This window comes from Schistocerca serialis, chromosome 2 (assembly GCF_023864345.2).
Source record: "Schistocerca serialis cubense isolate TAMUIC-IGC-003099 chromosome 2, iqSchSeri2.2, whole genome shotgun sequence".
Classification (NCBI taxonomy): Eukaryota; Metazoa; Arthropoda; class Insecta; order Orthoptera; family Acrididae; genus Schistocerca; species Schistocerca serialis.
The window spans coordinates 231549246-231576414 of NC_064639.1; the positions used below are offsets into that span (position 1 = coordinate 231549246).

Genomic DNA, 27169 nt, shown 5'->3' on the forward strand with positions numbered 1-27169 from the left:
AATACATTGTTTGTTCTCTATCAAAATCTTTCATTTGCTGACTATGCCTATCAGTAGTTAGTGCCTTCAGTAGTTAGAATCTTTTATTTAGCTCGCAGTAGTGGCGCTCGCTGTATTGCAGTAGTTCGAGTAATGAAGATTTTTGTGAGGTAAGTGATTCATGAAAGGTATAGGTTATTGTTAGTCAGGGCCATTCATTTGCAGGGATTATTGAAAGTCAGATTGCGTTGTGCTAAAAATATTGTGTGTGTCAGTTCAATTTTTCTAATGGGACGTTTCACCTTGAGTTCGGATGGAGTTTACTCCGACGACGTTATGTAGCTTTACGACAGTAGTTAATACGAAACGCTTCTCAAATTCTTTGGAATAAATGATGACACGTATTTATTTATTTACATACAGTTGCAGTCAAGTGTAAGATCCTTATGAATAAAACAAAAACTTCCCCTCTACTTGGTCCAGGTTCTAGAAGCTCCTCGTTAAAGATGAGACCTACCAGAGAACTAATGTGTCCCTCCGCAGCGTTTCACTGAAGACGCCCATCGGATAATAGGTCCTGTTTACGCGCCGACAGGGGGGAATGTGGGCTGCGACTGGGCGATAACGAGCTGCCCAGGCGGCCCTGCGCGGGCAGCCAGCCCTCTGCAGGCAAACATCCGCCGCGCTAGTGGCCGCGCCGCGCCACTTGTTGTCGGGATGGAGCGGTACGCAGGTCGCGTCGCCCTGGTGACCGGAGCCAGCTCCGGGATCGGTGCCGCCATCGCACAGGCGCTGCTCAGGCGCGGGCTCAAGGTCGTCGGTCTCGCCAGGAGGGTCGACATGGTCAAGGTAATTAATTAACCAGCAGCCTCGTCATATTATCTGAGGACCGTACAGTCACAATAACTGTGGCGTTGCTTCTGTTTGTAGCGTTGTTTAGCTGTTTGTAACAGAAGTAGCACTGTTTTCAGTGCCAGAAGGAAATGTATATGCTATATTAAGAGTAAGGTATTATTCTTTCGTTTTTGAACCGATCAGTTTTTTATGATACAATGCTAACCGGTTTCGGCCTTCAAAGACCATCTTCAGGTGCTACATCAGAAAACAGAAAAGCTTAAAATCAAGACCTGAAACAAGTGCAATTACTTTCACTAGATCTACCTGTGAATTTAGTAAAGTGCTATTACAATTCATATGGCTCATATATATGGGCGGTATTTCATAAGCAAGTGTTCATCAAATAAAAGTGGCTCTGAGGACTATGGGACTTAACTTCTGAGGTCATCAGTCCCCTAGAACTTAGAACTACTTAAACCTAACTAACCTAAGGACATCACACACATCCATGACCGAGGCAGGATTCGAACGGGCGACCGTAGCGGTCGCCCGGTTCCAGACTGTAGCGCCTAGAACCGCTCGGCCATGTGTTCATCAACGTCTCTGCAAATGGAATGTCGTTTTTTTTTTCCAGAGTGTATTAACACTTCTTGCTGCTAAAAAGTGAGCCCAACTGTAAGACTAAACCCTAGAAAAAGTATTGTCTTAACTTGTCCATATACTTTTTTTTTTTTTTTTTTTTGGTCATCAGTCTACTAACTGTTTTGATGCGGCCCGCCACGAATTCCTTTCCTGTGCTAACCTCTTCATCTCAGAGTAGCATTTGCAACCTACGTCCTCAATTATTTGCTTGACGTATTCCAATCTCTGTCTTCCTCTACAGTTTTTGCCCTCTACAGCTCCCTCTAGTACCATGGAAGTCATTCCCTCATGTCTTAGCATATGTCCTATCATCCTGTCCCTTCTCCTTATCAGTGTTTTCCACATATTGCTTTCCTCTCCGATTCTGCGTAGAACCTCCTCATTCCTTATCTTATCAGTCCACCTAATTTTCAACATTCGTCTATAGCACCACATCTCAAATGCTTCGATTCTCTTCTGTTCCGGTATTGCCACAGTCCATGTTTCACTACCATACAATGCTGTACTCCAGACGTACATCCTCAGAAATTTCTTCCTCAAATTAAGGCCGGTATTTGATATTAGTAGACTTCTCTTGGCCAGAAATGCCTTTTTTGCCACAGCGAGTCTGCTTTTGATGTCCTCCTTGCTCCGTCCGTCATTGGTTATTTTACTGCCTAGGTAGCAGAATTCCTTAACTTCATTGACTTCGTGACCATCAATCCTGATGTTAAGTTTCTCGCTGTTCTCATTTCTACTACTTCTCATTACCTTCGTCTTTCTCCGATGTACTCTCAAACCATACTGTGTACTAGACTATTCATTCCATTCAGCAGATCATTTAATTCTTCTTCAGTTTCATCAGGATAGCAATGTCATCAGCGAATCGTATCATTTATATCTTTTCACCTTGTATTTTAGTTCCACTCCTGAACCTTTCTTTTATTTCCATCATTGCTTTCTCGATGTACAGATTAAAGAGTAGGGGCGAAAGTCTACAGCCTTGTCTTACACCCTTCTTAATACGAGCACTTCGTTCTTGATCGTCCACTGTTATTATTCCCTCTTGGTTGTTGTACATATTGTATATGACCCGTCTCTCCCTATAGCTTACCCCTACTTTTTTCAGAATATCGAACAGCTTGCACCATTTTATATTGTCGAACGCTTTTTCCAGATCGACAAAGCCATGCTTCCATTAATAGCCGTAACGTCAGAATTGCCTCTCTCGTCCCTTTACTTTTCCTAAAGCCAAACTGATCGTCACCTAGCGCATTCTCAATTTTCTTTTCCATTCTTCTGTATATTATTCTTGTAAGCAGCTTCGATGCATGAGCTGTTATCTGATTGTGCGGTATTCTCGCACTTGTCAGCTCTTGCCGTCTTCGGAATTGTGTGGATGATGCTTTTCCGAAAGTCAGATGGTATGTCGCCAGACTCATATATTCTACACACCAACGCGAATAGTCGTTTTGTTGCCACTTCCCACAATGATTTTAGAAATTCTGATGGAATGTTATCTATCCCTTCTGCCTTATTTGACCGTAGGTCCTCCAAAGCTCTTTTAAATTCCGATTCTAATACTGGATCCCCTATCTATTCCAAATCGACACCTGTTTCTTCTTCTATCACATCAGACAAATCTTCACCCTCATAGAGGCTTTCAATGTATTCTTTCCACCTATCTGCTCTCTCCTCTGCATTAAGCAGTGGAATTCCCGTTGCACTCTTAATGTTACCACCGTTGCTTTTAATGTCACCAAAGGTTGTTTTGACTTTCCTGTATGCTGAGTCTGTCCTTCCGACAATCATATCTTTTTCGATGTCTTCACATTTTTCCTGCAGCCATTTCGTCTTAGCTTCCCTGCACTTCCTATTTATTTCATTCCTCAGCGACTTGTATTTCTGTATTCCTGATTTTCCCGGAACATATTTGTACTTCCTCCTTTCATCAATCAACTGAAGTATTTCTTCTGTTACCCATGGTTTCTTCGCAGATACCTTCTTTGTATCTATGTTTTCCTTCCCAACTTCTGTAATGGCCGTTTTTACAGATGTCCATTCCTCTTCAACTGTACTGCCTACTGCGCTATTCCTTATTGCTGTATCTATAGCGTTAGAGAACTTCAAACGTATCTCGTCATTCCTTTGTACTTCCGTATACCACTTCTTTGCGTATTGATTCTTCCTGACTAATGTCTTGAACTTCAGCCTACTCTTCATCACTTCTATATTGTGATCTGAGTCTATATCTGCTCCTGGGTACGCCTTACAATCCAGTATCTGATTTCGGAATCTCTGTCTGACCATGATGTAATCTAATTGAAATCTTCCCGTATCTCCCGGCCTTTTCGAAGTATACCTCCTCCTCTTTTGATTCTTGAACAGGGTATTCGCTGTTACTAGCTGAAACTTGTTACAGAACTCAATTAAATGTAAGCGTAGGCTTCCGCGGCCGTTGTCTTCTTCAATAAAATTCTTCAGGGTATCAGGCCGCATCGTCATAATTTAAAATGCGCCAACGTTTCGGCCAGCGTTGGCGCATTTTAAATTATGACGATGCGGTCTCATACCCTGAAGAATTTTATTGAAGAAGAACTCAATTAGTCTTTCTCCTCTTTCATTCCTTGTCCCTTGTCCCAAGCCCATATTCTCCTGTAACCATTTCTTCTACTCCTTCCACTACAACTGCATCCCAGTCGCCCATGACTATTAGATTTTCGTCCCCCTTTACATACTGCATTACCCTTTCAATATCCTCATTCACCTTCTCTATCTGTTCATCTTCAGCTTGCGACGTCGGCATGTATACCTGAACTATCGTTGTCGGTGTTGGTCTGCTGTCGATTCTGATTATAACAACCCGGTCACTGAACTGTTCACTGTAACACACCATCTGCCCTACCTTCCTATTCATAACGAATCCTACACCTGTTACGCCATTTTCTGCTGCTGTTGATATTACCCGATACTCATCTGACCAGAAATCCTTGTCTTCCTTCCACTTCACTTCACTGACCCCTACTATATCTAGATTGAGCCTTTGCATTTCCCTTTTCAGATTTTCTAGTTTCCCTACCACGTCCAGGCTTCTGACATTCCATGCCCCGACTCGTAGAACGTCATCCTTTCGTTGATTATTCAATCTTTTTCTCATGGTAACCTCCCGGAGATCCGAATGTGGGACTATTCCGGAATCTTTTGCCAATGGAGAGATCATCATGACACTTTCTCAATTACAGGCCACATGTCCTGTGGATACACGTTACGTATCTTTAATGCAGTGGTTTCCATTGCCTTCTGCATCCTCATGTCGTTGATCATTGCTGATACTTCCGTCTTTAGGGGCAATTTCCCACCCCTAGGACAAGAGAGTGCCCTGAACCTCTATCCGCTCCTCCGCCCTCTTTGACAACGCCGTTGGCAGAATGAGGCTGACTTCTTATGCCGGAAGTTCAAATGGTTCAAATGGCTCTGAGGACTATGGGACTCAACATCTGTGGTCATAAGTCCCTTAGAACTTAGAACTACTTAAACCGAACGACATCACACACATCCATGCCCGAGGCAGGATTTGAACCTGCGACCGTAGCGGTCACGCGTTTCCAGACTGAAGCGCCTTCAACCGCACGGCCACACCGGCCGGCCATTATGCCGGAAGTCTTCGGCCGCCAATGCTGATTATTTATAACAATTTAGGCAGTGGCGGGGATCGAACCCGGCACCGAAGACGTTTTGATTATGAATCAAATACGCTACCCGCTTTTTTTTAAATTTGACCACATTTCTTCCGTTAAAAAGCCCCTTAGGAAAATGGAACTAAAAAAAAAACATAAGTGCCACCGCCACTTTTCATCCTATAACAAAAAATCTGATCCACTTCAGGCGTTGGCTCCTGAGTAAACCCACCCCAGAGAGCTGCCTATATATCAGGGGAAATGGGAAATCAAGGTTAGGGCTTTCCTTTGCCACGTTCTTTTTTTTTACATGATTACATTTAGGGAACGTGTACAAATGAGAATTCTAGTAACTCAGTGTTACAAGTAAGTGTTACAACAACGAAGGTGGCATAAAAGAGTAATCAAAAAATAAAAATGTAAATCACTGATGTAATTCCAACTAAAATGTTCTTCAATAACGTAACTGGTTCCACTTGGAGCCTCGCCATCGTTTTCTGATATCTCCAATAGCGCCTTTGAAGGGCATCTGCAACGGAAGCATTCTGCTTCGCTAGTGCCTCAAGGAAAACAGCATCCTTGCAGCAGCTTGTCTCTTCCTTCGCTCATGGCTGACAAGGCAGAACGTTGAGCCGTTAGTGTGATGCGGCACAGCACATTAACCACAGCCTGGCACTCCCCAGCTGAGTGGGGGGTTAACGAAAACGCTGCGTAAATAATTTGCGAAGAGCGTACGGTATTTCGGTGTGCGTTCGAGGGCATTGTGAGCATTTTGTAGGAACCACCAGTAATCAACCTGCTCTTCCTCTCCGTCGCTAAAGATGTAGGTGACGGTAATTCCTTTGAACCATGTAAGCGCATGATATTTTGCAGCCCGAAAGTAAGTTTCATCGGGACAGAGTAGGGTCTGAGGGTCAATCATATCAGGTGTGACCCGGAGGTAACAAGCTAATATCTTCTGTGTTAGTCGCCAAACTCCGGACGATGATGCGCAAGTAAAACGATGTTCATCGGTATCCAAAAGGTGACAATCTGGACAATAAGGGGAGTCTGCCAGTCCAATAGTGTGAAGTCGCTGTCGTGTGGCATATTTTTTGTTGGCGATCTGATACCACTTCGAACGCACCGTGGATGACAGAAAGTTGTGGTGTATCGTTTTCCACACTCTTGGCCAGTGAACCGTAGGGTACTTGTTTTCCACCACGTTATGGGGAACAGCCCGCAGAAGGTTGGTATAAAAATCTTTCACCTTTGGTGGACGTGTGGCGGAGACGTTCGAGCTGACATAGCTGTAATCAAGAATGAAAGTCGACACATGGGAGAGCTGTGGTGCGACGTGCGCAACCGACACCGGCGGGACGTTAGAGGCTGGCATCAGAACCTGTGAGAGAGGTATATATACATTTCCATCGTTTCCTCATGTTGCTCATGTAAAGGGCAGCTGCTCTCGCCCTGACGTTGACCAATCCCAGCCCTCCTTTGTGCACTGGGAGGGTAAGAGTGTCGTATCGTACTTTAAAGATATGACCTGCGGAAACGTAGTAACTGAAGGCCGCCTGAAGCCGGCGACCTATCTGCAGCGGTAGTGGGAGGACCTGTGCCACGTGGTTGAGTTTTGATGCTACGTAGAGGTTCAAGTATTCAACACGTTGTAGCTGATTCAAGTCCCGGAGCAGGTTCTGTCGCACCATTGCTCTTATGACCTGTAATAGCCATCGGTAGTTTGCTGCAGCTGTTTTACGTACATCTTTCTTGAACGTGATTCCCAAATATCGCAGATCAGAAACTGGTGGGAGGGGAGCGAGGGCTTCCGGTCCGAGACCACGCCCAATATCCAACGCCGCCGACTTGTTGATGTTCAGAAAACTGCCTGCGGCCGGTCCGTATCGCTCAATCCAGGTTAGGACGCTTTGAACTTCGTCATTGGAACGAACCAGCAGTAGCAGGTCGTCAGAGTATGTCCTATAGCGAAAGGTGACGTCCCGCAGTATGATGCCAGGTAGGCGGTGGTTGAGGCCCCCTAGGAGTGGCTCGAGTGCGATTGCATAAAGGTAGGTAGAAAGGGGACAACCCTGTCGTAGAGACCTCTTAATGGGTACCGGTCCTACCGTCCTTCCATTGACCTGGACGTGTGAGCTGGCTGCGGTCCAAAGACGTCGTAGGGTGTCGATGAGGCCCGGGGGGAATCCCATACAGTCCATCACTCGTAGGAGGAAGTTGTGGTGCACTCTATCAAAGGCGCGGTTGAAATCGATGGAGACGATCGCCGCTCTCAGACGGCACGCAGAAGCGATCGCTATTAAGTCCCTGCAGTCACCGGTGGCCATCTGTATGTTGGCTTCTCCCCCCCTGCGACGTCTGTTCTGGAGCGAGGATCATCGGCAAAGTCGTCTTAATACGGCTCGCCATAATCCTGGTGAAAATCTTGTAATCGGCGTTCAGCATTGTAAGCGGCCGATAGTCGTTAATCGATAGCCCTCCACCTGGCTTGTGTACCAGTATGAGAAGACCTTCTACAAACGCTGGCGGCACAACCCAGTCTGGAAACATAAGTTCTCGGAACATTATAACCCAGCGAGGCATCATGATGTCACGGAAAGTCCGGTAGAATTCGATGGGCAATCCATCAGGTCCAGGAGACTTATTGGCCGCACCTTTGTCCACGGCGTCTTCGACTTTTTCAAGTGAGATTTCCTCTGTTAGTGCATTCACGTTAGCCTCGTCGATAGTACGTGTTACCTGCTGTAACACTTCAGTAGTGGCCTCGTCATCGACGGTTCTTTCCTTGTAAAGATGACGAAAATGATCCTCCACCGCCTTTACTATGGTTGCTTGGGTCGTACATAAGCGACCGTCGTATGTCCTGAGTTGTGTGATTAAATGTTGGCGTTGTCGGCGCTTATCCGCCACAACGTGGTGCATAGTGGGTTCCTCTGCAACCGTTCGGTCGTGCCGTCGCGAGCGGACTACTGCACCTTCTAGTCGGCGCTTCGTCAATGATAGTAAGTGAGCCTTGATTTTGCTTTGGTCATGTTGTCTTTCTGGGGAAGGGGGTAAGGCGTCGAGGTCCCTGAGTGTCGCGTAGTAAAAATCGAGGATCTGTCGATGCCACGCAGTCACGTCCTTGCCATATTGCATAAGTGTCCTACGGATTGGTTTGGCACAGAGGAGCCACCACTCCAGGGTCGAGGTGTATGGTGGGTGGCGGCGTTCACAGTCAGTCCACGTTGCTGCAACTTGCCGACAGCAATCCAGGTCCTGGAGATGCGTTATGTTGAGCTTCCAAAAGCCATTGCTGCGCCAGACTTGTTGGGGCCGTAGGTGTATAGTGCAGATATAGGCACTGTGATCGGAATAGGCTTGAGGCCATAGTTCGGCGTCCAACACACCTTGTGTGAGATCTTGTGACACATATATGCGGTCAAGTCGGCTGGCCGAATGACTGGTAAGATGAGTGTGGCCAGAGCGATTACCGTGGACTTTTTCCCACGTGTCGCACAAATGAAGTTCTTGGATCATCGCACCTAGTTCAGGACAAGGCATGTAATGTGGGATTTGATCCTTGGGGTGAAGTACGCAATTAAAATCGCCGGCGAAGACGCTGTGGTCGTATCGTCCAAGGAAAAGGGGAGCGACATCTGTGGAGTAGAATTTGGCGCGGTCGTGACGTCTTGTGGTACCCGACGGCGCGTAAACATTAATGAATCGGGTGTTGAGTGCCGTAAATGCTATTCCTCGCGCGGAGGAAGAAACGCGACGTCGGTAACTTCAATACCTTCACGCACTAATATTGCCACTCCGGTGTCTGCAGGGCTACCGGGCGTCACATGTGTGGCGTAACCGTAAAAGTGCGGGAGTGCAGTCGTTTTCACTTCTTGTAGGAAAGCAAAGTCAACTCCCATGGCTCGTATGGTTTCTTTCAAAAGTTGGATCTTGACAGGAGAACTGATCATGTTGATATTCATTGTCGCCAGGCGGTAAGCCTGGCAACGCGTTGTTTGGGCGAGGTTATCCACGTTCAAGTTGGAGAGAAGCGAACATCGGAAGTGATGTCACCCCCCGCCGAACACGGTCCTCCATGTGCTGCTTATGCTGCATGATCCGGCGGCGCCTCAGCTGGCCGCGGATCGGGATCTCGTGTCTCGACGTCCTCGGCCCACGAAGCGGGGGCGGATGTCTGTTCATGTTCCATAGCCTCGGAATGTTTGATAGTAAGGGACCGGGCGACTTCGCTGCCTGCACTGGTACCTTCCCGCTGCTCACTGTTTCTGTCAATGGGCTGATGGTCGAAAGCTGCATGTTTGTCTGTCTACTCTGCAAGGTTGGAGTCAGTGGAAACAGCCTCAGCTTCGCGGCTGGCTTCTTGAGTGGTCAGTTGTTCTTCCCCGGCCGAATGCGAACCGCTGTGTTCCGACACGGTCCGACGACGGCGCTTTCGGCGTTTCGGTGATCGCTGTTTCCGTACATGGCTTTCATTGTCAGAAGACGGCACTGACTCACGCTCCGCCGGAACAAACGCTTCGGTCGGTAGAATAAGGGAATCAATTGCCATCTTGCTGGCGTCAATGTCTGTCGCGTTCGGTAACTCCAGAGTCGTAGTACTGTTTTCCACCACTGGCCAGGTCGGCGGATCATGCAGGTTTTTGTCCGTGGAAAGTGATTCTTGTAGCGCTGAAGCGGTCGGCCGTGTCTGTTGTGTGGAGAACGTCGTTAAGTCACGGGTAGAATAGTCTTCGCCCCTGGTGGTGCAACGTCCTTCGGTGGGAGTTGTGTGATCCGACGCTGGAGGCACTCGGAACGAAGGTGACCTTCCTTGCCGCATCCGGAACACGTCTTCGGCTGGCCGTCATAAATAACTATGGCTCGGCATCCTCCTATCTGTAGATAGGATGGCACGTGTCGTTGGAGATCTATGCGCACTTGGCATACTCCGTTGAGTACTGGATACGTCTTAAACTGGGTCGATTTTTCAGCCACGTGTTCGTGTACCGTGCCGTAGGGGCGGAGCGCCGCTACAACTTCTGCCGCCGGGAGTTCAAATGGAAGTTCGAATATGCGTATAGTCCGCAGTCCCATTGCAGCATGGCCGGCCTCGACGTTGCCAACATTGCCATCTCCGTGGCAGAAGCGGAGTTCTTGTTTCATCTCACGAAGCACCTTGTCGCATGTAGTTTCGTTTATGAGCTTTACATAGACCGTGCTACTGACGATCGAAAAGTGAATGCCGACAATGTCGGCAGCCAGGATCTTGGCTTCGTCTTTTAAAAAGCGTTCGATTTCGAGCGCCTTTGGTCGGGTAAAGTCGTTCCGAAATGTGAATTTCAAGGTTGATCTTCTGTATTGGTTTGGCATGGTCTTGTAGCGCTACGGCGTCACGTTAGTGTCGGCCGAAGAAAGTAAACAAGGCGCGCGGGTCCTCTCTGACAGCGGAGAGCACACACCGCACGTCTGCTTCGCTCGGCTGCGAGAGCCGCGCCCTTAGACCACGGCTACTACCCACAGAGATTCAAAACACGCAATCTCACGTCGGCAAGTAAAGAAACGAGCAGATTCTTTAATGTTCTATGTGGCTTACACAGCTACTCTGAAGACCCTACCATAGTATTCGAGACGAAACATTGGGTTGTGTGAACACACTGTAGTGCAGACTGTACGTAGCTCGAGGTCTAGTTTTGATTGGTATGAGGTAGCTGGGTTCTGAGTTTGCGAAATCAACAATCCGTGTCGAAACAAAGCTGTTATTTAATGTAATGTTCTGCAACTATACACATATTCCGCACGTCACCATACGGTGCACGGCAGATGGTATCTTGTACTACTACCGGTATTTCCCTTTCATATTCCACTCGCAGATGGAACGAGGCAAGAACGATTGCCTACACACCTCAAAAAGAGCCCTAATTTCTCTTCCCTGATCTTGGTCGCCCTTAGGTGTAATATATATTCCCAGCAGCAGAATAGTTCTCACTTGTGTTTAACGAAAGGAACAACGTGTTCCCTCCAGGGATTCCAATTTACATTCACAAAGTATCTCTGTTTCACTTGCCTATTGTTCGATTCTATAGTAAGAAATCCGGCAGCACGTATCTGAATTGTTTCCTTTTCTTTCTTAAATCCGACTTGCTGGAGCAGCACTCAAAAATGGGGAGCACCAGTGTCCTCTACGTGGTCTCCTTCATAGATGAACTGCATTTTCATTAGAATTATCCCAATAAATTGATGTCGGCCAGTCACCTTCTCTATTGTCGACATTACATACTCATTTAATTTCATTTACATGAAGTTATTTCATTGAAATGACTGCGTCGTGTAGCACAGCACTAAAACTCTATTCGCATATCACAGGATTGTTTTTTCTACCCACCTTGCATTAACTGACATTTCTCTAAATTTAGAGCAAGCTGTCATTCATCACACCAGATTGAAATTATCTCCAATTCATCCTCTATCCTGCAACACACTCAAACACTTTCCCGTGTCAGCGAATGGTTCAAATGGCTCTAAGCACTATGGGACTTAACATCTGAGGTCATCAATCCCCTAGACTTAGAACTACTTAAACCTAACTAACCCAAGGGCATCACGCACATCCATGCCCGAGACAGGATCAAACCTGCGACCGTAGCGGTCGTGCGTGGTTCTGGACTGAAGCGCCTAGAACTGCTCGGCCACAGCGGCCGGCTGTCAGCGAATAGTCACCCTATCCGTCACATGGTTCGTTCATATAAAGAGAATAAGATTGGTCCTATCACTCGACCCTGGAAAACGTACTGGGTCCTGTTACTTCAAAAGCCTTATAGCCACTCACATATCTGAAAACCTATTCGGTATTACGGGACCGTCACTTAGTCTACAGTAGTACCCTGTGCGGAGCCCATACTGGAAATCTAGGAAAACTAAATCTTCCTGTGGTCTTTCATCCATGGTTAGCAGGATATCGTGCGAGAAAAGAACGCCGACCGCTGTGGCCGAGCGGTTCTAGGCGCTTCAGTCCGGAACCGCGCGATTGATACGGTGGCAGGTTCGAATCCTGCCTCGGCATGGATGTGTGTGATGTCCTTAGGTTAGTTACGTTTTAGTAGTTCTAGGCGACTGATGACCTCAGATGTTAAGTCCCATAGTGCTCAGAGCCATTTGAAGCATTTGAGAAAAGAACAAGCTGACTTTCGCACGAGCGATGGTTTTTAAATCTGTGCTGATTTGCTGACAGAAGCTTTTGTCCAAAGGAAGTTTGTTATTTCGAACATGTGTGCAGTGAACCAATGTTAATATTACTGATCCGTAATGCTGCGAATCCGATATTTCACCCTTCATATACGCAAGAGTCACCTGCCATTTTTTCTAGTCACTTGAGACTTCACTGTGGGTGATAGATTATGCAAGTTGAGCAAGCAGCCAGTGTTGAAGAGAGCCGCCTATAAAATCGAATTGGAATTTCATCCGGACATGACGACTTAATTGTTTTCAACTTTTTCAGTTGCTTCTCATGCCAGATATACTCGTTACTATGTCTTCCATACAGGAGTCTGTGCGACGGCCAAACGACGATATTTGTACCATCTTCGTTCGTGGATAATTTCTTAAATGCGAAATTTTAAACCACTGCTCGTAATACTGCCTTTTGTTGCTACATCAGACTGCTTGATGAGTGGGTGAAAATTTTTGGAAATTTGTAAGGTCTTATGGGACCCAGCTGCTGAGGTCGTCGGTCCCGAAGCTTACAGATTACTTAATCGAACTTATACTGACTTACGCTAAGGACAACACAGACACCGTGACCGAGTTCGACTCGAAATTCCGACGGGGGGAACGGTGCGAACCGTGACAAGACGCCTTAGCGATGAGTGGGTCGATCAAAGCCTTCGACCCGAATTTTCCCCAGGTCTTGTCCTCTGCCAACATATGGCGGTCGAAACTCTATGCTTCTCGTGTCTTTTTCTACACGGACGAATTTCTAATAATTTTTGCCTGACAACTCTTGCGTTTCCTTTTTTGAACCTAACAAAAAATCTCTGCTTCCTCAGCATTTTCGGAATTTGGTTATTAAACCTCGATGGGTCTTTTCGGTCCTTAATACACTTACTCGGCGGGTTGCGCTGACAGACTGATCTGTAGCGTTCCCCCGAGGCCTTCGTTAGAATTTTCAAAAATGGTTCAAATGGCTCTGAGCACTATGGGACTTAACATCTATGGTCATCAGTCCCCTAGAACTTGAACTACTTAAGCCTAACCAACCTAAGGACATCACACAACACCCAGTCATAAAGAGGCAGAGAAAATCCCTGACCCCGCCGGGAATCGAACCCGGGACCCCGGCCGTGGGAAGCGAGAACGCTACCGCACGACCACGAGCTGCGGACGTTAGAATTTTAAGGTGACATATTTGCTGCCTAGTGAACAGAGGGAGCCGACGGTCCAAAACTTTGACGTGTGACCTTACGCGTTGCATAAATGATCTCTTTCTCCGATGTTTTTATTTGTAAGACTCAACTGTAGTTGTCGTTCGTGTGGTTCGTTAATAATGTGTCCTTCGTGCTTGCGGATGAGGTTTCGATTGTGTTGCTACACCGACGATGTCATTCACATGGCATAGTTTGCAGTCTCGCGAAATAGCCAATGAACGTCGGAACGTCGTCACTAATACGAAAAACATTTAAAAAACAAAAACTTGGAACCATCACGTTAATAAACAGCCCGTTACATTAGGTAATCATTGTTGCTTCTTGGTACAGCAACATAACACATGAAAAACACAGTATTGTGTATGATCTACAACATAGGGAAATAGTGATCCACGGAGCCACATGCTGCCGGCTAATATTTGTGTGGCCCACCAAGACAGTCTGGAAAGTCAGCCTTGAACCCAGCCTTCTTTCCTGGACGCGACAGAGGATTTCCAATAGGATGGCCACATCAACGCGCATGCGCTACTCAATGTAGATACTAATTTCACAGCCGGCCGCGGTGGTCTCGCGGTTCTAGACGCGCAGTCCGGAACCGTGCGACTGCTACGGTCGCAGGTTCGAATCCTGCCTCGGGCGTGGATGTGTGTGTTGTCCTTAGGTTAGTTAGGTTTAAGTAGTTCTAAGTTCTAGGGGACTAATGACCACAGCAGTTGAGTCCCATAGTGCTCAGAGCCATTTGAACCACTAATTTCACAAACAAAGTTGACACTCGGCGCGGTGGCTTCTGGGAGCAACCACAGAGGTATTTTCCATTTACTTATTGGCATGCCGTCAAATCACACGTGAAAGGTATGTTTAACGCTACGACATTAAATGGCTTTTAAAATCTTTGCCTGCTGAAAAATTTCTGTGTTTGAAGAAATTTACTGTTAAGATGTTCTCTTTAATTGGGTCTATAAATGTATGTGAGCAAAGTTTCCCTGTCTTGAAGAACGATAGTAAACGTAGGCCACTAGATGCTCTTTGACAGACATTAACTTGGAGGCTATGATGAGGATTTCAACAAGCAATTTTACTGATGATAAAAAAAACCGTAGAAAATGGTAATGTGATACATTTGACTCATTAAACTAATCCTAAAATTAAATTTGCTTTGAGCTATAGATGATGTCAAATCAGCACAATAAATAAACTGACTGAGACTGCGACCAATATACATACGCACTGAAGAGCTTAAGAAACTGATATACCTGCCTAATATCATGTAGCGTCCCGGCGAGCACGCAGAAGTGCGGCAACACGACGTAGCGTGGACACGCCTAATGTCTGAAGTAATGCTGGGGGGGGGGGGGGGGGGGGGGGGAACTGACAACATGAATCCTGTAGGACTGTCCACAAATCAGTAGGAGTACAAAGGGGTGGAGATCTCTTATGAACATCACCTTGCACGGCATCACAGATATGCGCAATAATGTTCATGTCTGGCGAGTTTGATGGTCAGCAGAACTGTTCCTGGAGCCACTCTGTAGGAATTCTGAACGTATGGGATGTCTCATTGTCCTGCTGGAATTGGCCAAGTCGATCGGAATGCGCAATGGACATGAATTGATGGAGGTGATCAAACAGGATGCTCACGTACGTGTCACCTGTCAGAGTGGTATCTAGACATATCAAAAGTCCCACATTACTCCAACTGCAGATTCTCACAATATGACAGAGCCTCCACCAGCTTGAACAGTCACCTGCGACATGAAGGGTCCATAGATTCATGAGGTTGTCACCATACAAAGACACCTTCATTCGCTTGATACAATTTCAAACGAGACTCATCCGACCAGGCAACACGTTTCCACTCATCAACAGTCCATTGTCAATTCTGACGGGTCCAGGCAAGGCATAAAGCTTTGTGTCGTTCAGTCCTAAAAGGTGCACGAGTGGGCCTTTTTCGTTCAAAAGCTCATGCTAATGATGTTTCGTTGTATGGTTTGCTCGCTAAACTTTTTGATGGTCCGTCATTGAAATCAGCAGCAATTTGAGGTAGAGTTGCACTTCTGTAACGCTGAACGATTCTCTTCAGTCGTCGTTGGTCCCATTCTTGCAGGGTCTTTTTCCGGCTGCAGCGATGTCGGTGATTTGATGTAGGTGTTGCCGATTGCGGCGTCGTATTCTGCCTTTTACATATCTTTGTATTTGAATACGCAATCCCACACCAGTTTCGTTTCGCTTCAGAATATATATATATATATATATATATATATATATATATATATATATATATATATATATATATGGTAAAATTCTGGAATTCGACGTAAACTAATGAATGCAATCATTTCAGGAGGCGCTACTCTTCGCTAACCTCTGCTTCCACGATGTGGCTCCTAAGCAAAATCAATTGCCCACCCCCGTTTCACAGGATTGATTCGTTTATTTAAGTGGTTTTCGGGTAGAAGTCCATCATCAGACTTTAAACGATTATCATCGTCAAAGAAGTTACAATATTTGTAAATAACATAGGAAAAGATTTTACTCGTATAGGCCGGCCGCTGTGGCCGAGCGGTTCTAGGCTTGGCGTCCGTAACAGCGCGACTGCTACGGTCGCAGGTTCGAATCAAATGGTTCAAATGGCTCTGAGCACTATGGGACTTAACATCTGAGGTCATCAGTCCCCTAGAACTTAGAACTACTTAAACCTAACTAACCTAAGGACATCACACACATCCATGCCCGAGGCAGGATTCGAACCTCCGACCGTAGCAGTCGCGAGGTTCCGGACTGCGTGCCTAGAACCGCTAGATCACCGCGGCCGGCGCAGGTTCGAATCCTGCCTCGGGCATGGATGTGTGTGCTGTCATTATGTTGGTTAGGTTTAAGTAGTTCTAAGTTCTAGGTGACTGATGACCTCAGCTGTTAAGTCCCATAGTGCTCAGAGCCATTTGAACCATTTTACTCATATAGACTGAGGCAAAAAAACCAAGCAAACGGCATCACTGATAGCGGGGAGGTAATATAATTAAAAAGATAAAAATTTGAATAGTATATAAACATAAGGGGAGCAAACCAGGAATAACTTTAACACTTAAATTGTAAACAGTGCATCGGTAACAATTTACATTAACTTAACATTTCCAATAAAATCAGTACTTGAGAAGAGTAAGAGGAAGTAGTTCATGAGATGAAAGTGATGCAGAAGCAGAGTAAAATAAAGATTTCACAACCGTAACAACAGAATATATGAAGTACATAAACACTCAGAATAAATTAAAAATGAAAACAGGAAACGGGAGGAATAGAAAGGACAGATGTCATGAAATTGAATGAAAAAACTGAGAGGATTAAGTGAAGTTTACGAGAGGGTCAGTACTGAGCTCTGTTTGGTCATTCATTTGAAATCAGGACTGTTGGCCAGATGTTTGTTTATTTCCAGAGCTTCCAAGGGATTGACTGTTTGGCCTTTGTCTGCTAAGTGATATGGGACTATGACTCATAGCCCTGGTCTTCTCAGTGCGTGCTCAGCGAATGTGGAATCATCATTCTGAGACCTTCTGCTGATTCAATATTCTGCCAGCAAGGTGCTATGCCTGTACCTCATTGACCAGTATGAAACTTACCACAATCACGACAAGTAATTCTATGTACCTGACTTTCAGCTAGAAATAGCGTGCTACTTCTCCTTTACACTGAACTGAGGTGTTCTTCACATGGTATAGTGGATGGCTTTCAGTACATTCACTACACTTTGTAATACCTGCGTAGGTATGGAGCTATACACCTTTCCTACAGTCGATGGAAAGAGCAGCAGAGGGATTGTTTCCTGTGAAAGACGTGGTCAATCAGAACAGGATCGCAGCTATTGGTTGTGACAATAAACGTGTGCCTCACGCCAGATGAATAAAATCTTTTCCAATACTACGATAACGTAGTGCCGGTGTTCTTAAGAAGAATAATGGACTGTTCCTTCGGACGTCCATACGTGTCCAAAGGAGCAGGTACTGTGGCGACTGCAACCGTTCTGGAATACATAAAATGTACTAGCAGTTGGAATATGAACAACCATCAGATGTTTAAGGGAACGATGATAGGAAAAATTCGTGCGGGATTGGGACTCCAACCCGGATTTCAAGTTTTACGCGAGCGGTCGCAAGTGTGTCTGAAGGATCGTCGCATCGCTCACCTCATTCAACATGTTTCCTTAGTTGTGTGGGAGGGCGATGTGTCTGTCGCTTCACGGTCGGCATGTGATTCCTCACATGAGAGAGACACTGGAGCTCCTAGTTAGGGAACGATGGCCGCTGCTTCTGCCTTCCCAAGCAGCTACAGTTGTCGAGGACTGGGGATCTATTTTGCAATGTCTCCCGATGACCTGACTGAATTTTAGTCTGCAGCCGAATATGCACTGATCTGAAACTCCCTCCCTATTAACACTGTGTGCCAGACTGTGACTCGAACCCAGAATCTTTCCCTTTACTGGTAAGTGCTCTACTGACTGAGCTTCCTGGCACAGGTCGCGACTTACGACCTACCCTCAAATCTATACTTCAGCTAGTACTTCTTTCCTACTTTCCACAACTCATAGAGCTCCTGCATATCATTTACAGGATGGTGAATTGATCGTGACCGGGCCAAATATCTCACGCAATAAACGTCAAACGAAAAAACTACGAAGAACGAAACTTGTCTAGCTTGAAGGGGGAAACCAGATGGCGCTATGGTTGGCCACCTAGATCGCGCTGCCATAGGTCAAATGGATATCAACTGCGTTTTTTTAAATAGGAACCCTCATTTTTCATTACATATTCGTGTAGTACGCAAAGAAATATGAATGTTTTAGTTGGACCACTTTTTTCGCTTTGTGATAGATGGCGCTGTAATAGTCACAAACATATGGCTCACAATTTTAGACGAACAGTTGGAGGATTTTTTAAATTAAAATACAGAACGCAGGTAGGTTTGAACATTTTATTTCGGTTATTCCAATACGATATATGTACCTTTGTGAACTTCTCGTTTCTGAGAACGCATGCTGTTACAGCGTGATTACCTGTAAATACCACATTAATGCAATAAATGCTCAAAATTATGTCCGTCAACCTCAATGCATTTGGCAATACGTGTAACGACACTCCCCTCAACAGCGAGTAGTTCGCCTTCAATAATGTTCGCACAGGCATTGACAATGCGCTGACGCATGTTGTCAGGCGTTGTCGGTGGATCACGATAGCAAATATCTTTCAACTTTCCCCACAGAAAGAAATCCGGGGACGTCAGATCCGGTGAACGTGCGGGCCATGGCTCAAATGGCTCTGAGCGCTGTGGGACTTAACATCTGTTGTCGTCAGTTCCCTAGAACTTAGAACTACTTAAACCTAACTAACCTAAGGACATCACACACATCCATGCCCGAGGCAGGATTCGAACCTGCGACTGTAGCAGTCGCTCGGTTCCGGACTGAGCGCCTAGAACCGCTAGACCACCGCGGCCGGCCGCGAGCCATGGTATGGTGCTTGGACGACCAATCCACCTGTCATGATGATGCTATTCAATACCGCTTCAATTGCACGCGAGCTATTTGCCAGACATCCAACATGTTGGAAGTACGTCGCCATTCTCTCATGCAGTGAAACATCTTGTAGTAACATCGGTAGAACATTACGTAGGAATTCAGCATACATTGCACTATTTAGATTGACATCGATAAAATGGGTGCCAATTATCCTTCCTCCCACAATGCCGCACCATACATTAACCCGCCAAGAACGTTGATGTTCCACTTGTCGCCGCCGTCGTGGATTTTCCGTTGCCCAATAGTGTATATAATGCCGGTTTACGTTACCACTGTTGGTGAATGACGCTTCGTCGCTAAATAGAACGCGTGCAAAAAATCTGTCATCGTCCGGTAATTTCTCTTGTGCCCAGTGGCAGAACTGTACACGACGTTCATAATCGTCGCCATGCAATTCCTGGTGCATAGAAATATGGTACGGGTGCACTCGATGTTGATGTAGCATTCTCAACACCGACGTTTTTGAGATTCCCAATTCTAGCGCAATTTGTCTCCTACTGATGTGCGGATTACCCGCGACAGCAGCTAAAACACCTACTTGGGCATCATCATTTGTTACAGGTCGTGGTTGACGTTTCACATGTGGCTGAACACTTCCTGTTTCCTTAAATAACGCAACTATCCGGCGAACGGTCCGGACACTTGGATGATGTCGTCCAGGATACCGAGCAGCATACATAGCACACGCTCGTTGGGCATTTTGATCACAATAGCCATACAGCAACACGATATCGACCTTTTCCGCAATTGGTAAACGGTCCATTTTAACATTAACCATTTTATCACTGGCGGACTGCTACGTGATAACATTTCCTTATACGTTTGTTACTATTACAGCGCCATCTATCACAAAGCGGAAAAAGTGGTACAACTAAAACATTCATATTTCTTTACGTACTACAAGCATATGTAATGAAAATGGGGGTCCCTATTTAAAAAAAAAAAAACGCAGTTGATATCCGTTTGACCTATGGGTGCGCCATCTAGCGGGCCAACCATAGCGCCATCTGGTTTCCCCCTTCAAGCTAGACGAGTTTCGTTCTTTGTAGTTTTTTCGTTTGATGCTTATTTCGTGAGATATTTGGCCCTGTGACTATCAATGGACCACCCTGTATAACCAGCACACCTGGAAGAAAGCATACTGTGGAGAAATGGCTTAGCCACAGACATAATAACTGGACTCGGAATGAATATAAGGCTACAGTAGAGTGTGTGACGATTTGAAACATTACGCCATATTAAAATGCGTACCGCACGTTGGAATGGACTTCTAATCAGGGAACAAACAAATGTGTCAACATGGTGCATAATATTTGGAGTCTTGTTAGAAGAGATTCCTCCCGCATGAGGCTCCATAAGCAAATATAGTATGGGTGAACAGTTGACATTAGAGTTTGCAGCTTGCTGAGCGTCATTACCTGCCACTCTGCTTCTCTTTGCCACGAGAGTCTGTGGCAGCTAGGTGTTTCGTTGTAGAAGATTCGTGGAGTGCTGTAGTCACTAATTCGTTTTCCTGAATCACTGTAGTAATGATATACTGAGGAGTAGCACCATCTACTGTAGGCTCTGCAGGCGTGGAGGTAGTCGAAAATATGGGAATATTCCATCGTAACTGTAGCATCGTCTAGCTAGAAGGGCTACTGCAGATTAATGGCTTAGACACAACAAATCACGCCATGGGATCATGTAGGTTCGTCACCATTCTTATTCCGTGACTGTCGTGAAATGTGCTCACAGATTTTACGCTCTTAAGAGGCAAATAGTCACAGAAGGAGACTACTGAAATCTCCTCGCCAAGGCGAAGCACCATAGGACGCTGTCAGTAGTAGACATTTATTCATAATGACTACACACAAGTTAATTCTGCAAAGGACAGAGCCACATATGCCCCACCCTGTCACCCTGTTACCAAAGTGAAAATAGAACAAAACTATTACAGTCACGTCTAACTGCGTTTTGATTCAATCTGAGCTGCTGACAAAAATTATGAGGGAATTTAAAAAGCATATAGCCACCTGTTTATATTGTCAGATAAATGCACAATATTGCAAGTTCTTCTCGGTACATCCTCGAAGTTTAATTATGAGTATTGCATAAGTATTATCTTGCGTTATACATTCGCTACCAGTTCTGTTTCCTGTGTATTAAGAGAAAATGTATGAAGAAATTAAGCAGGACAAGTATTGAAACTTCCTAGCAGATTAAAACTATGTTGGTAGAGGACTCGGTCCCAGAACCTTTTCTTTTGCAGACAGTGTATTGAGTTATCCAGGCATGGATAAATACCCTCTCTCACAGCTTTACTTCGGCCAGTACCTCCTTCCCGTGTTCCAAACATCACAAAAGTCATCCTACACACCTTCTCACCTTCTGGGACTAGTACTTCTGGAAGAAACAGAGCTGGTAGATTAGGCCACCATCAGCGACTGGGTACCTCAGTTAGTGATAAGAGCATTTCCAGTAGTGTAGGGAATAAGGATATTGTGTACCAAGTAATGGATACAAAACAAATCGCGAGAGGTCCTCCATTGGCTCACCTGATGCCACTCAGTTACCTGCAGCAGCCTCCACTCGGTGTCCACAACCTGAACCTCTTCATGCTTCTGCGTCACCTCCTCTAGTTTGCCATATACATCCTCCGATAGTGTGGATAGCCGCCATACGAGGCTCTGTCAACCGCAGACTATATCGTTTCTATCTCATGCTGGCGGACATGGAAATTCTTCCCCAATTTGCCCCACGGACACCCATACAGCTCCGCACCAGCAGATAGATCAGTGCAAGGCCTGCAGTCAGCTCAGTACAACACGCTGAAAGCTACCTTCAGACTCAGCAGTCGCCACTTACGGAGCACTAGGACCAGTAACAGTATCATTCAGTCACGAGAATAAGAAACAGCGAAACTAATGAGACATCATTATGTTAGATTCAGGTGTCACACACCAAACTGTACCAATATTAAGTACCGCTTGTAATAGGCCCTTAATAAATATTATTTTTTACTACTTATTGTGTTGCTACATTCCTATTACAGTGCCACTCCATCAAACAAGTGATAATTAGCAAGTATGCAGTGACTAACATCAAGGCATTATAGCAAGGAAACATTTTTCTCCTACCACAGTTGTTTGGGCTAATTTAACTGTAGCATTCAGTTACTACACTCACAGCACTACATACAAATATTCCTTCATTTCCGTGTTACCTTTTCCCGTTACATCAAATTCACTGTTCTGTTGTGTTGGTTATGCATTCTTTATGTCTGATGGCCGTAATAGATGTGTATGATCAAAGATTTACAAAATTTCGATTGCTGATATATGGTGACCTTCAGCGTTTCGTGACTAGTTATCAGTACACATTGAAATTTGAGGTGTGTTGTAACAGAAGGCAACGGCCTTGCGGCAGTGGATACACCGATTCCCGTGATATCACCGAAGTTTAACGCTGTCGGGCGTGGTCGGCACTTGGATGCGTTACCATCAAGCCGCCATGCGCTGTTGCCATTTTTCGGGGTGCACTCAGCCTCGTGATGCCAATTGAGGAGCTGCTCGACCGAATAGAAGCGGCTCCGGTCAAAGAAAACCATCATAACGACCGGGAGAGCGGTGTGTGACCACACGTCCCTCCTAACCGCATCCCCAACTGAGGATGATACGGCGGTCGGATGGTCCCGATGGGCCACTTGTGGCCTGAAGACGGAGTGCTTTTTTGTGGAAACAGATAATTTTTATACTCTCGTCACATGATTTATAGATATGAATGGTATCTTATGTCAGACATGCTTGACAGAACCGGCACTACTCATACCTACACTTCTATGGGCACGACTTCTGGTTGATGAAAAATTTTCAGTTTATGTGCACAAAGAACCTTCCAACTCCAACGGGAATCACAAATCTGCGAGTAGAGGGTTAATGAGGGACGGGGTGGTCGCTCTGATGTGAATTTGGGTTTATTGGAAAGTGCCTCCGGACGGTCAAGGAGGTTAAGGCAACGACCTAGAGAATCTGAAAATCTGGGTACAAGTCACTATCGCCAAAAGTGTTCAACTCTCGCACTTGTATCGCCGCAATGTCCTGTGCAGCTGGAAGTCATTATTTCTTTCCTATCGTTTTCCCATTCCATTTATATTCCTTTCACCACGATCAGTCTTGTCTACATGAGTCAGTAAAAGGTAAATCGCTTATATTCGCTGGGCATCATCAGCGTGCATTAAATGGCAAACTATCCGTTTTTTGTGTACCTTGTGAATTCTCAATCAGACTCCTAGACAAATGAAATAATATAAGGGAATAACCGTAATCACAACTATCGGCATCTTCTTGACGCGAATAGTAATTATTTGTTAAATGAATAGCGATATGAAATGGAATTAACTCATAATGGCCGTTGTAGAGAAGGCGACTGATCGACTTCGGGTTATTGGGGGGAAATCTCTTAGCTTAGTACGTCTATAAAGGTGGACACGTACAGAACACTCGTGTGAGCCATTATTGAATACTGTCTGAGTATTTGGGATTCCCATCGGGTCGGATTAATGGAAGACATCGAAGTAATTCACAGTATGCAGACAGTCGTATTTCCCTCGTTACATATGCAAGTGGAACTGGAAAGGGAATGACTTTCAGTGGTATAGAATACCTTCCAGTGTGCGCCGTATGGTGACTTGTGGAGTGCGAGCGTAGACATAATTTGAGCATATAGTTGGATGTTCTCAGTCAGCATACTCGCTCCGACACGTACTTTAGATTACAGCATATGGCGTATCGGTTTTAGTCATCTAATCTGATGATTTGGCTTCAAAGCTATTAAAGCGATCGTTAAATAAATTACTCAGGAGAGTAGCCAAACAGTTATTATTAAAATGAGTAGAAAAACAGCTGACCACTAGACGGTGGTACTGCAACTGCTTACTGCAGTCTGTGTGTGATGGAGAGGCTTGAAATGCTCACATTTTTCTGATGAATTGTGGATGGATTTATCAGAGCACGTGAACTCTTAACAACAGCAACCTTCAAAGTTCTGGAAGATGTTGATCAGCTATGTCAAGGCCCTCTGCATGACGTGAAAACAAGACTGTTCTGTGCAGTTACCGCAACTTGAATTACTGAATCTATCACTTCCCCCAGATTAAAACTTATTAGGGTCTATGTCAATATTGTACAGCAACTTTCTTCGAGAGCTAACATATAACAAAAAGACCTGCCGTTATTTCGTGTAAAACAATGCGCTGCCAATAAGTCTGCGACAGTGTTGAGAGATATTTGTAGCTTAGCGAGAGTGTAACAACATTCAGTTTGCAGTAGTTTTCAGAATTTAGGATTACTATTTAGGCAAGGCAGTCATCGTCGTCTTTTTATTACCCACATAGCGATTTTATATTGGGTCTGAACGTTAGTAACAACTCGTCTACTGTTCTTGAATTATGAGTAAGTGTTCAATTGAGTCTTCTACGTAGGACTGTCTATCGGTTCCATCATTTGCGAATGATCCTCTTGCGTTCTTTACAAATATTTTCTTCTTGGTGACCAGCATTGCTAACCATGGTCACCAGTCACTGTCTGTCGACGGTCGCAAGATCATATTCCGTTCTTGTTGTCAGCACCCCTAAAGTTTCTCTGTCACGTATTGGCTGTCGAACTAATTTTTCGGAGCAGTTACCTGATGAGGTATGCTTGAGCTACATCCGTGTAATTCAATTTAGGCTATGTTGAATGACTGTACGTCAGGCGAGTCTAATTCTGGCATCTTTTGCAAGCAATCAGTTATCAAACTACCCCCACCATCGTTAGTTACTTTCGTTTGCGTGTATTCGTAGTTACGTTTAATTTGCACTTCGCGTGAGCTAATATTTTTTTCTTGGTCAACCGCGAGGAGAGTTTCTATCCCCTTACTGGTGAGCTATGTGTTTAGTATTATGTGAGAGTTATTTGAAACTCGAGCTACGGCAGTTGACAGCTAACAGTTCAAGAGTCTCACGTCCCGAACTTGATATTACATCGTTTTCAATAACTGGGTTCTCACATTACGAATTTTTGTCCGGAGATCTTGGGGAATTTAGCTTAACACTCACGAAAGTGTGTTCCACATGTACTCTGCTATCCCTGTAGCTGCTTCTGGCCTATAGTGAACACATGGGCAGCCTTACTCGTCTTCACAGATGGTGCAGACTTGAGGTGCGCCCTGCGCCGTACAGGCGAGGCCTCTGCTTTAGACAGTCCACTTGGTTCCATTCCGTAGGAAAATGTTGGAAATTAGCTATTGTGGCTATACAAGGGTTATCAATATAGTATTCCAGTGCACGTTCGTGGAATATACACTGAAGGACGAAAACTACAACACCAACATACAATTAATGTACAGTGATGAAATTTTAGGAATATTTCTCTGGGTAACATCTTTAAGTCCAATATCGCAGGTTAGTATAAGATTTCGATAAGCCATTACAAATGTGAAATGCTAGTACATTACTAACTAGTTTTACCGCCAGAATGCTGAATAGAAGCATGCAAATATGTATGCATTGTGTTGTACGAGTGCCGGACATTAGCTTGTGGGATGGAATTCCAAGCCTGTTGCACTTGGTCTGTCAATACAGGGGCGGTTAATGCTGTTTGTGGATGACGCTGGAGTTGTCCGTTGACGTCTCATATGTGATCGAGTATTCTAAGGCAACATGTCGACACAGTTGGTAGTAATTGGCGGAACGTCATTGAGTAAAACAGAAGTGATTTCTAACGTTCCCCAATGTAGTGTTATAGGCCCTTTGCTGTTCCTTATCTATATAAGCGATTTGGGAGACAATCTGAGCAGCCGTCTTAGGTTGTTTGCAGATGACGCTGTCGTTTATTGACTAATAAAGTCATCAGAAGATCAAAACAAACTACAAAAAAAATCTGAATGGTAAGAAAAGTGGCAGTTGACCCTAAATAACGAAAAGTGTGAGGTCATCCATATGAGTGCTAAAAGGAACTCGTTAAACTTCAGTTACACGATAAATCAGTCTAATCTAAAAGCCATAAATTCATCTAAATACCTAGGTATTACGATTATGAACAACTTAAATTGGAAGGAACACACACAGAAGACTGCGTTTTATTGGCAGGACACTTAGAAAATGTAACAGACCTACTAAGGAGACTGCCTACACTACACTTGTCCATCCTCTTTTAGACTACTACTGCGCCTTGTGGGATCCTTACCAGATGGGACTAACGGAGTACATCGTAAAAGTTCAAAGAAAGGCAGCACGTTTTGTATTATCACGAAATATGCGAGAGAGTGTAACAGAAATGATACAGGTTTTGGGCTGGACATCATTCAAAGAAAGGCGTTTTTCGTTGCGACGGAATCTTCTCACGAAATACCAGTCACCAACTTTCTCCTCCGAAAGCGAAAATATTTTGTTGATACCTATCTACATAGGGAGGAACGATCACCACGATAAAATGATGGAAATCAGAGCTTTCACGGAAAGATATAGGTGTTGATTCTTTCCCCGTGCTATACAAGATTGGAATAACAGAGAGCTGTGTAGGTGGTTCGATGAACCCTCTGCCAGGCAGTTAAATGTGATTTGCCAAGTATCCATGTAGATGTAGATGTAGACACTTTGTAGAGCACGTTCCGTTACAAGAACAGAAGAACAGTGCCACAGGTCGAATCAGCAGATGGACTTACAAATTTGCAGTCAGGGTGTGTGGGCTAATCAAGAGAGTGCTCCTGCTGTCATACGAAATCGCACATCAGACTAAAACTCCAGGTGAAGTTCCAACGTCCAGCTTCCTTCTAACCAACATACGGCCATCAGTGACATCGAGTCAGAACCAGTTTTCAACAGAAAACACAACAGACCTTCACCCTGCCATCCAATGAGCTTTTGTTTGACACCGCTGAAATTGCAAATGACAGTGGTTTGGGACCAATGAAGTGCACGCTACATTACGAGTGGCTCGGAGCTGTCCTTGAAGTAACCGATTTGCAACATTTCGTTGTGTCACTGTGGTGTCAACTGCTGGTCATATAGCTGCCGCAGATGCAGTCCGATGCGTCAGAGCCATAAGCCGAAGGTCTTCTCTCCTGTT

General features: G+C 45.1%; 1 protein-coding gene across 1 annotated transcript in view; it reads left to right on the forward strand.

Annotated features, from left to right (window-relative positions):
* The first annotated feature begins 696 nt into the window (after positions 1-696).
* Positions 697-27169, forward strand: part of LOC126455495 (dehydrogenase/reductase SDR family member 11-like) — a 66234-nt gene continuing 39761 nt past the window's right edge. The window contains exons 1-2 of the mRNA XM_050091246.1: positions 697-828; positions 25326-25331. Coding sequence (XP_049947203.1) covers positions 697-828; positions 25326-25331 — 138 coding nt within the window. The remainder of the gene's footprint in view (positions 829-25325; positions 25332-27169) is intronic.